Below are 11,902 nucleotides of genomic sequence, written 5' to 3'. Positions count from 1 at the left end.
TTGTGTAAAATATAAAATGCTTATTTAACGCAATTAACTAAATAATTACTAAAAAATAAATATGTAGAAATAATGTAGTGAAGTGTAACTTAAGTTGTAAATAATTACTAGAAATCGGGAAATTGCAATATAAAATTTGCAAAATTTTCAACTTTAAATGCAAATATTTCGAAAACTATAAGTTTGCGGCGGCAATAATTATATATATTGTTAATCTGGAGCATCAGTTCTATCTAACCATACCACTTTTAACAGTGAAATCGTGAGATGGTATACTAAAGCCGACCCCATTGATTTAAGGTATTTAGCAACGTAATACTATTGGAAATTTTTCTAGCGCCTTCCCCAAACAAAGACAGATTGGGCTCGACTATCAAAAGACCATTTTTGGTGAGAGACAACACCATGGAATACCAATGGCTTCTAAGTATGCCTTCACATCGATTTTACTTGGATTAATCGATTTACAATTTGAAATTCCGAACGATTCTTATACTTTACAGTATATTATTTGAGAGTCAATGCATTGCATAAAGAGTGTGTATATAAAGTGCGTGATTTCACAAAATTAGACCATAACTTTTCACATTCCCAGTTATCAAATATTTGAATCTCAATGATTATGACTGACTTTTTATCGGAAACTTTATCGAACTTTGCGTCCACGTTCGTCCACAGGATACCTTGCAGCGTACTGGTCTTAATAGGAATCAAACGAACTTCATCCCGACAGTCAAGAAAGAAAGTCCAAAAGAATTAAATTTTTTCTTGTATGGAAACAATTTTTATTTGATAAGATATTTGATCGTTCAGTTTGTGTGGCAGCTAGATGCTATACTTTTCCGATCTGCAAAATTTATCCAAGATTGGACAGTAATCAAAATACGGAAGAGTGTTTTATTTTGAGTATGTTGTTGCGATGCAGACGAAAATACACTGTGGTCCGCACTAATGAGCATTTATCTGATTTGAAAAAGTTTGATGTTTTTTGCGATATCTCGATCGTTTCGGTCTTAACCCAGATATCGCGTTAATTTGACGTTCGTTTTTCTCAATTGGGACTATAGGGGTTTTATATGTATATTAGTAAAATTAATGGTGCTGTGATGTTTAACACACGGATGATATTGCAACTTGATATTGGTTCTATTCGAACACTTTGTCGCTATAAATCATTTACAAAATCAAATGTTTCTAACTAAAATACAAAACTTACGGCAATAAGTTAATTAAAATATTTTACTTATTCTTTTATTTAGTTTCAAATTTAATAAATAAAAAGCTTCTTACTATTTTAATTTAGTCAGCTCACACTCCATACGGTATGTTCATTTGGAAGCAAATTATTAAACTTTTCGTAATGTAAAAATGATTAATATTAATACTGCATTTGCATACAATAAAATTGTTAAATACAAAGTTTTTGACAAAAATTAATATTCAATTGATTAATATACTGCATTATGCACAGAGTCAAATTATAAAATTTAAACGTTTTTACACCATGTGCAGATATTATATTTATAAACTAAAATTTATCGCATTTTTGTACAATGTTAATGCTACAGAAAGAAATCTAAAAAAAATTACATATATTCATGTGAAATCAATTTTACATGAAATCTTTATAAAGGCCGCGGCAATGTTTTAGGTGAAAATATTTATGTATTGTGACCGTATTGTATTTGTAGTGCGGTAGAATGATGGCATGTTTATTTTAGTTCATCAGTTTATTTGTTAAAGTTGACGATCGCGAGTGTAACGTTCAGATTATCCAGATACTGTTCGCTGTACTTAAAAAAATCTTTGTGAATAATTTTGTTTAATACTAAAATTTTGTGAAAATATTGAACATGGAAGTAAATCCTGAAAGTGTTTCGAAAATTGTTAATTACGAAAATAAGGCACTTCACAATTCAGGTTTCTAAAAACAGAAAACGTGACGTTACATTAGGCAATAAGGAAAAGAAAATCACACGAGCGCAAAAGAAACGAGTGTGCTACTTGCTCTTGAGGGATCATATACCCATATGTATGTATATTTATATATATGTTTAGACGTTATTTCTTGATCCATAAATATCCAGCAGTGAAACAAGAAACTAGTAAAAATATACCTGGTAAAATAATTTTGTATATCTTTTGTACTGTTATATTTGTGACCCAATTTTGAATAAACATCTCGTAGGACATTAACATGTAAGAATACCAAATGATTGTATGGAAAAAAGATTGTCGGCTGGCTTTTTGTGTTTTCGGTTCGCACTATGTGTAAAGTAGTTTATAACTATTTGATTTCACTTCAGGGTGTAATTACTTATGTACACATATGAATATAATATATACAGCGGTATATTTGAGCATAATGCCTTGCTCACAAGAATTTTGTGGTTCGAATTGCCCGAAAACGTATTCTATTGATATGAATATAAAATTTTAAAGTGAGTAATGTATTTTCGAAAACGCATTTTAGAAAATGCAAACGAGTTTAGCACTTGCTTTGATTTCCAAGATAACTGCATCCATTTTGCCAAAAATTAAATATTTTTTCTCAATATATTGTATCTACATTTACACACCACATGGATATACATATGTAGATACATATGCAGTAGACGAATTTAGATCTAAGTTTTTCAGCCAGAAGTATTGATTGGATTTGCATAGTTTGGATTTCTACTAAAATAGACATTTTAAAATATATAGTATATTTACTAGTGGATATATTGGAAATACTTAATATAAATTATAGTGACATCGTTGTAAAATAATCGAAGGCACCTCCTAAACTTACAAAAACTCTTTTCAAAAAGATATCGCCACTCTCCAGATAATATTGAACCTATTTATAAGAAGTTTAAATAATAACCCAATGAAAGTCGTAACTAGTTTTCACAAAGTTATAAACAGATATACAATTTAATTGTCTTCAGCTGCCTTCAAATCGGCAAGCGTTACTCTCCAGCGAGTCGAACAAAAGTTTTCAAAATAACGAAAATAATAACCTTAACATCGTTATTGAATTGAATTCGTGCAAGAGAATATGTTAATACCTTATCAAAATGGTATAACCATTCCTCAATGCTACCAAAGATTTGTTAACATATTTTATAGTAATGAATTTTAGTTAGAAATGAAATTACAAAGATTGTCTTGTATTGTTGAATGCCTGTTTCTGAAGCCGAACTGAACTAATTTTTCAACTAGTTTTAAAGGATGATTGAATTGAAAAGATACGCGAGCTTAAGTAAACTAATGTATGATTTGTGGGTGTAATTAGATCGAATCCTGGTGTTTTCTTAACTTAACTCGGCCTGCAACAGTAAAACACTCTTTTTGACAAAATTGGTTTTTTTATTCAATATAGTCCCTCCAATCAACAAACCGTACAATCTTCTATAAGTGTGTACAGCTGATGGCATACGCCGATGATATTGATATTATTGGCCTCAACAACCACGCCGTTAGTTCTGCTTTCTACAGACTAGATAAAGAAGCGACAAAGAACAATCAACACATTCGGGACATATCTCGCACTTTACTGTTGACAGTCATAACTTTGAAGTCATAGATAATTTCGTCTGCTTGGAACTAACATCAACACCAACACCAACAACAATATCAGTCTTGAAATTTAACACAGAATAACTCTTGCTAACAGATGATACTTTGGACCAAGTATGGAATTGAAAAGTAAAGTCCCAACTCGACGAACAAAGATCAAACTCTAAAAGTCTCTAATTATTTTCGTCTTCCTAAATAGTGTGGAGAAATGGACAATCATATCATCTGATGATATGGGCTTAGGAGTGTTCGAGAGAAATTTTTTTGCGGAAAAAAGGTTTGGTCCTTTACGCATTGGTAACGGCGAGAACCACAGTCAATGGAGCATGAGAATATAAAGAGAACACTCCAGCTTTGAAGATACTCGGCTATAACCGCGTAAGCGGTGTCTAGTAAAGAAGAAGAAGTCCCTTCAAGCGTTATACACTGATGATAGCGACCCTAAGTTTTCCAATACCATTTTTGTAAAACCATTTGTTCATTGCTTCAAACTAGTCTTCAGTTTCTACGATTATCTCTTCTTTTGTCCAAAACTTCTACTCAGCGAGCATTCTCTACAGATTTGAGAAAAGGAAATAACGACTGTGGGCCATATTGTCAAGATATCAAACTTCCTGTTGCCTTATTACGTTATGTGTAATTCGGTAAATCTGTGATATATTATATTGAAACTCAGAGAGCAGCTTTTTCTGACAAAAATATGTCTTGGCAGCAAAAATGGATAAAAGCGACTTAATACTTTCGCTAGCCTCCATAAACAAAATTATATAGGATAGTTTCTATGCATAACATAAATAATTTTCGATATTCTTAAAGATCTTTTAGCAACCGGAATTGAATTAACCGTTCGATTCTGTACTGTGATACAGTATCAAGTCTCTAAATTTGACAGAGACAATTTTTGAGACGATTTTGCTATTCTGTAAGTGATAGTCACATACTCTATTACATTTCATTATTCAGAGATGTTTTTAAACTTGAATGAAAAAAAAAATATGTCGATAACAAATATTAAATTTTATATAACATAGTCAAAAAACATAATTATCAATAAAAATAAAAATATATGTTGACTTTGTTTCATAATATTAACGTAATTTATGTATAAATTTTTAACCTTTTCGTGTTTGAGTTGCTTACAAAATATAAAAAAATGACAATCGATAGGTGATAGGACCGATAGGAAAGAAATCGCGCATCCTGGTGACATTGATCCTGACTCTCCTGGTGGTCTGAAAAAGAAATCAAAAGAAATTCTTACTCGGTAAGGATGCTGTTATAGTCCCTATTTTAGGAAACACGAAAAAAATATTTTTTTGAAAAATGGCGACTGCTTGAAAATAATTGAATTCCTGAATTTTTTTAAAATATTGAAAACAAAGGATTAAGGATTATATAAAGATAAAGGATTATATAAAGAAGGTTCACAAAAAAATTTCAAGTAAATCGGTTGTATAGATACTGCCGGTACCGTGTGGAAAAATTATTTTCGAGAAAAACGTGAGTCTACCGGACTAGGTACTGAGTCACGGAAGTAACTGTAGCTCTTAAAATAATTTTAATTTTTAAAAATCCTTTGGAGGATATGTTCTTAAGGGGATAAACTTTAAATATATGAAAAAAAAATCGAATTTTTCAAAATTGTAGAGTAGAATACTCCCTCAAGAGTGCTATCAACTCCGGTTTCGTTTAATTTCTGCTCCAAATAATACCACACATGCTCGATTACTTTCAAATCGGAGGACTGTGGCGGAGTTTCAAGCACGTGAGGACAATTGTACAGCTGCCAGCTTCGCACAACGTAAGCCTTGTGCTTTGGATCATTATCCTGGTAAAATATAAAATCTTTTTCTATATCCAATTTTCGAACACTTTCCCTCGCATTCGTTTTCAAAATGTTCAAATAAACGCTAAGATGGATATTCCCTTCTATTATATGCATTATTCCTGGTTTAAGCTCTGATTTTGACTACCGAATGACAGTTTTCCGCTGTTCAACTGTGGTTTGTTTACCCTATGGAGTCATCCTACTTATAGCACTTAAACACAGAACTAGTCTAACCTGAATACCAAATTTTTGGGACTCTCCTTACTTGTTCTATACTAACTAATAAGAAATTGAAGTTAGTTGCGGTTTTTGCAACACATAAGTAGAGTTGCCATATAGGGTTCCATTATTACTTTGAGGTTAAAATATACGTTTTTACGAAGAACTATTAAATTAAAAAAGAAAAAATGTGAAATCTTCAATGTTCTGAAACTTTCAATGTTCTGCAGCTCGAATTACTCTCCATAGCAGCATTTTTAAAACTTTGTTTAGTGTCGAATGGCTCTTAGAGATCCTTCCAGATACTAACGGAGCTTTTGGTTTTGCTCAACGTGAGTTTACACAGCCGTATTATCTTTGCGGGGATACCAAATTCAGACATCGCGCCATAAAGGCAGGTCTTTTTCGTGCTGTCAAAAGCAGCTTTGAAATAGACTAAAAGTTGGTGAGTGTCGGTTCTCTTTTCACGGGTCGTTTGGTGAATATCTGTTCCGTTGTCGATTTTCCTAGTCTAAAGCCACACTGATGAGGTCCCACCAGTTTGCTAACGGTGGGCTTTAATTTTTCACACAATACGCTCGATAGAACTTTATACGCGATGTTGAGGAGGCTTATTATGTGGTAAATGGCGCAAATTTTGGAGTATCGCTTTTTATGGATTGAACAGAACGCACTTAAATTTCAATCGTCCGGCCATATTTTATAGAGAAACTGATGCATGCTCCTTATCAGTTCTTCGCCAACGTGTTTGAATAGCTCGGCCGGCAATCCATCGGCCCCCATCGATTGGGGAATTAGGTTCACCTTCTTTTGGCGTTTTACGTTCACTGCAGGCTGGAGAAGTGTTCCCTCCATAATTTAAGTATGCTCTGGACTTCGGTGACTAGATTATCTTTGGGGGTTCTACAAGGGTATGCTCCGGTCCTAAAACCTTCTGTAAGCTGCCGCATTTTTTCGTAGAATTTACGAGCATTACCCCTGTCGGCCAGCTTATCAAGCTCTTTACACTCACGCATTTCAGACTCTTTTTTTCTGTCTGAAAATGAGTCTCGCTTCCCTCTTCAACTCTCGATATCTATCCCATCCCACACGTTTTGTGGTCGATCGTAACGTTCTCTCCGCTGTGACACGGCACTCCTCGTCGTACCAGTTGTTCTTTTGCACTTTCCGAAAACCAATGGTTTCGGTTGCAGCTGTACGTAAGCAGTTTGAAATGCCGTCCCACAGTTCCCTTATACCGAGTTGTTGTCGAGTGGTGTCAGAGAGCAGAAGTGCAAGTGGAGAAGAAAATCGTTCGGCTGTCTGTTGTGATTGCAGCTTTTCGACATTGAATCTTCCTTGTGTTTGTTAATGTTCGCTTTTTGCTTCATAGAGGCGGGTGCGAATCTTGGTTGCAACAATTTTATTTATTTAATTTCAGTTAAATTATCTGGATTTGCACAATAAGAGAAGGGTTGCCATGGTTATTTTTTCCGCGCCGCGATTCAAAATGCAGAGAATTTAACTAAAATAAAATAATTAAAATAAAGCTTTATTTACAATAAATATTAAAAAAATTAATATACAAAAACGTTATAGTGAAGTGTTAGTAAGTGAAAAGTGCATAATATATGTAAGTGAAAAAGTTATTCACAATATACATATTATCAATGTAAAAGTTGTAAATTTTCCAACTTTAAATGCAAATATCTTTGTCACCCTTCCAGTGATACCGATTTTATCCCCGAAATCCGGGGATGCTATTCTAAATTTTACCCAGTATAATTGTTCCGTTAGGTGCAACTTAAGTCTTTCATTACTTTTACAATGTTTTCCGATATTTTGTGAATAACTGATGAAATGTTCAAGAATTATGTAGTTCACGTATTATATATATCATTTAAAATACAGTAATGGACAAAATATGTCGATTATATTACATTATTAAAATCGTTGGATAGTAATTTCGAATAAATATATAGTAATAATTATTGCTCATCTTGATTCGATGTACACTGACATTTGTAAATTTTATTCATGCATGTGTAAATGTTTTATCCCGTTTATATTTCGTAAATATCTCTGCCCATGCGTAGTAAATCCTTACGATTGAGATAGAGAGTGTGAGTCATTCATTATAGGTTGTTTGTTCCTACACTACTAAACTACTAGACTACAATACTATTTTCAGCTTTCAGTTCATTATTTACGACAAAAGTTCAGAATGGAATAGAATAATGCTGAAATAATAGACAATCGGTACAACTTGTTTGATATTATTATCTGATCAGAAAATCGAAAGGAAGTTTCTTGTGATAGAAGTGCCGGTTTTGATATATTACGTTTCTCTTATTTTATATGGCATTCAATATCTATAAACATTTAGAGATTTTAGTATCTCTGTGGTACACGGTAAGGTAATTAACAATGGAGCTTCAGCGACAATAAATTCTACTTATGTCTCATTTGCTGTGAATATGCTTAGAGAGAATGTATGTATAACAACCTAATGGCCCTTTGCTTTGGATTAGGAGTAGTGTATGGTTGACGGTAACAAGGGCGAAACGCAGCATATGAGGCGCGATATACGTGGAGTTTTGACACCTTTTGATTAAAACCTATTTAAATCGCCTACGCTATGAAAAAAGGTAATTTGTGTGGTTAAAAATCAGATTTTTGCATCATTTGTGTTTCTAGTCTATAAAAGAAAGAGGTGTCTGTGAGTTCTTCTTCATTATTGGAGTTCTATGTTTACAGTAATGTATGAGAAATCTGCTTGGAGAATTGTATTACAGCAGCTCAGATTGGAAACAAGAATACACCACCAAAAACCACATTTTTTTAATGTTATTGGTTGCATATGAATTTGAAGTTAAATGTGAATTTGTTACTTTTCCAACCCTGTACTTCATGTAGGATATCGATATTAATGTTGTTAACATATGTATGTACACTACGTGTAGAGACAATCAATAGAAAGGTTTTCCATTGATAAATCATTTACCAATTGACGCTTCTGATTACAACATTGTGCATGTATGTATTAGGTATGTGCACGCAATTTCTTAATTAACGTTTGTAATGTATTTGAATGAATATAAAGAATAGCTATGGATGCCGGTAGTCAAACTAATTGCATAAAAATTTGTTCTGCTATGTCCTTAAATTAAATTATGATCACGTTTATTTAAGACAAATCCCTTAAAGTACCCAGTCTTATCACGGGGAAGCGTTCGCTAACAGTTAATATAAAATGATAAAATTAAAGTATTTATAACAAACTTGAATTTGCTACAGAATAGTGTTGTGTAAGGAGGTGAAATTCTGCCCTTTAAATTTAACGAATACATTTCCTCATTTCAAAAATCACGCAAAGCGTCAGAATCATTAATTAATTATGATAATACAAGAGGTTGGTTCAAATATTTTACTTTACCAATCACTTTTGGAGGAAAACACATACCAATTTTAACTCAATGTGTACATAACATTCTCACTGCAAATTTTTTTGGATAATATAGGATTGCAACTATTGATTTTCGGTGTACAATAAGTCATTGCCTAAAATTTTCTAGCCCACTCGTACTGTATATGAGGACCTCTGTGCCTTTGCCCCGGGATAATATAGTAGTCATTCTATGCTATCCAAGAATTTCCACTCCACAATGAATACGTGAAGAATCAATGAGGACCTGAGAACAACAATTTTTTAAAATTGTGCCTTTAGTGTATGTCACTCTCACCTAAAGATTGGTGGTCTTTGCTAGCCCCATGTGGGCTCCATATGAGGATCTCTGTGTCTATACCGAAAATTTCGCTCAATTTCCTGGACTTTCCTGGAAAATATGTGGTAAAGTACTGAAAATGTTTAAATTCCTATCACCATTTCTAACCACATATAACTAACATTTCTTTTATAGTAAAAAGTCTTATTTGGTACCAAAATGCTTGAAATCGATTCATTATCCTTTATATTTAACTAAACTAGAGGACGCGTCCACACTTACTGTGGTTGATATGTAGATAATACAATGCAATGATACTTATGCAAATTTGGCAACTGAGGAACTATTAGGTAATGAGATATAGCATTTTGAGTGAAGCAACTTGTGTTAGTTTAAAAAAAAAAAGAAAATGGTTCATAAAGCATTTCATGTGTTAATAAAGCATTGCTTTTAGGGAGAAAATACTGCTGAATTTGGGTTCTGTACAAGGAAAATCAACTTTTGAGAACAATGAAGGCAGTTTACGCCCTAAAGAGGCGAAAGATCTGCGCAAAATGGATGCGCAAGTTCATAATCCAATAAAAACAATGAATTGCTGATTCTTAGGAGTGTTTAAGGGCTATTTAACCCTCTCATGCCCGAATTAAAATGGGCGAGGCTAAAAAATATTTGAGTACAGGTATACTTTAATCGCGACCTGAATATGAACTGACCAAAATTTCAAAGTCCTAGGAGTTCTGGTTTTAGAGTTACAAGATGTTGCCTATAGGCAACATTGGGCAATAGTGAACAATTTTGAAATACAGATACATTTTGAAATGTTCTTGTTTTTATTTGAAAATTTTCGTACATTTAGGTATGAAAAGATACAAAACAATTTTTTTKCGRGTTGCAACATAAATACACCTTACATTTGCTGCACCTTGATCGAGGACATCCAGTTTGACATAGTCTGCAGCGTCCTTTTGAACCCCATTCGACCCAATGTCACGTTTGGTCATACTTTTTACTGTTTTCCGGGTTTGGAACATACGCTCTTTTACCGGAGCTTGTAGAGGCAGCTGATGATGATGGAGATGAGGATATAGCTGATGATGATCTAGYTGGTGAAGTTGAAGCTGGCGAACTCAGGGAAAGTAACGATGGGCGACCTCTTTTGCGTGGTATAAACGTTATATTTGTTGCGTGCATTAGCTCATTTGCGATATCAAGCTGAAAATCGAGCAGTGACATAAATTTCTTTTCACCCGTGTTATTTGCTATGTCTCTTCGGTACAAAAGCCARCTGTTGACTACCGCAGAGTTTATGCACCAGTAGACAATTCGCATATACCACTTTTTTGAACGGTGGTTGATTTTATATAGTTCTAGTAACATATCGGCAAGGTCAACTCCTCCCATATGTCTATTATAGCAATCAACTATACCTGGACGAGGGATAGTCACATATTTTCTTTCTTTTCGGCACCATCGTTTACATTCACTCATCGGACTCTCACYTATGTAGTTCGAAAGAAGTTGTACAATCTTGTTATCGTACCACCGACAAATAATTAAATWGTGAGCAATCTCAAATTTGAAGTCACTTGATCCTCGTCCGCTTTTCTTCAACTCCTTTTCTGATTTCAGTTCGCAATTTTTTWTCCGGTTTGCTCTCAATGTTCCAACTGCTAAAATTCYTCTTTCTTTCAAAGTAATCATCAAACTAACCGAGGTGAACCAATTGTCGAAAAACAATTTGAAATTTTCATTATTTGGAATTTTTGAAGACAAAAAAAGTACTATGTCCGACGATATCCCTAATCCATATGAGGGACAAGTTCCCTCGCCAACATAGAGCGCAAAATCATACATAATTCCCGAAGCTCCAGCGCGAGTAAACATTTTGAAACCCCACTTGTGCGGTTTTTTTTGGCAAATACTGCTTCATACTATTGTGACCTTGCAAATAATAAAAAAATGATAAAATATAAAATGCACAATCTATTTACATATATACTGTTGATATTACCTTTATAAGCAATAATTTGCTCTTCAATACTTTGATATCCCTCTTGGGATATTTGATTGTACTTTTCCTTGAGTTTATCTAATAGTGGACKTACTTTATGTAGTTTGTCGTAATTACTATTTCCTTTTTGAGGTTGTGTAGAATTATCATTGATGTGGAAATATTGCTTTATTTTTTCAAAACGATTTCTTGCAAATGATTCTGTTATCGCTGTAAGTCGGACATTTTGYGCCCATGCCATTCTCATTTGAGGTATTTTCACTGCACCTAGGTACAGTAATACACCGATAAATCTCTTTATTTCGTAAGGTTCACATTTCAGTTCAAGTCCACTTGTTTGCATCGCGTAGATATTCGTCTCAGCACAGATCTTTTGAATAATTTCATCATCAAAAAAGTCGACAAAATATGCTAGTGGATCTTTACATTCACCGCAGATGACTTTGTTTTTCCAAGAAGTATCGCAATCATTCATTCCAATACTTCTCCATCTCAAACTATCTAAGTTAATTTTTTCAACTACCTGTGCTGTTTCTTCGTTTATAGTTTCGCTACTTAGTTCTATCCCATCCTCAG

At 33.6% G+C, this 11,902-nt stretch overlaps 1 protein-coding gene across 1 annotated transcript in view; it reads left to right on the top strand.

The window, feature by feature from the left end:
- Positions 1–7,802: 7,802 nt before the first annotated feature.
- Positions 7,803–11,902, top strand: part of LOC108973625 (voltage-dependent calcium channel type D subunit alpha-1-like) — a gene marked incomplete at its 3' end in the record, with an annotated part of 34,866 nt that continues 30,766 nt past the window's right edge. Inside the window, 2 exon segments of the mRNA XM_018941002.1 lie at positions 7,803–8,002; positions 8,076–8,238. Coding sequence (XP_018796547.1) covers positions 8,229–8,238 — 10 coding nt within the window.

The sequence above is a fragment of the Bactrocera latifrons genome, unplaced genomic scaffold, assembly GCF_001853355.1.
Source record: "Bactrocera latifrons isolate USDA-ARS-PBARC rearing strain unplaced genomic scaffold, ASM185335v1 scaffold_495, whole genome shotgun sequence".
Taxonomy (NCBI): domain Eukaryota; kingdom Metazoa; phylum Arthropoda; class Insecta; order Diptera; family Tephritidae; genus Bactrocera; species Bactrocera latifrons.
Note: the sequence above shows the minus strand (reverse complement) of the source record. Positions and strands in the feature narration are given on the sequence as shown.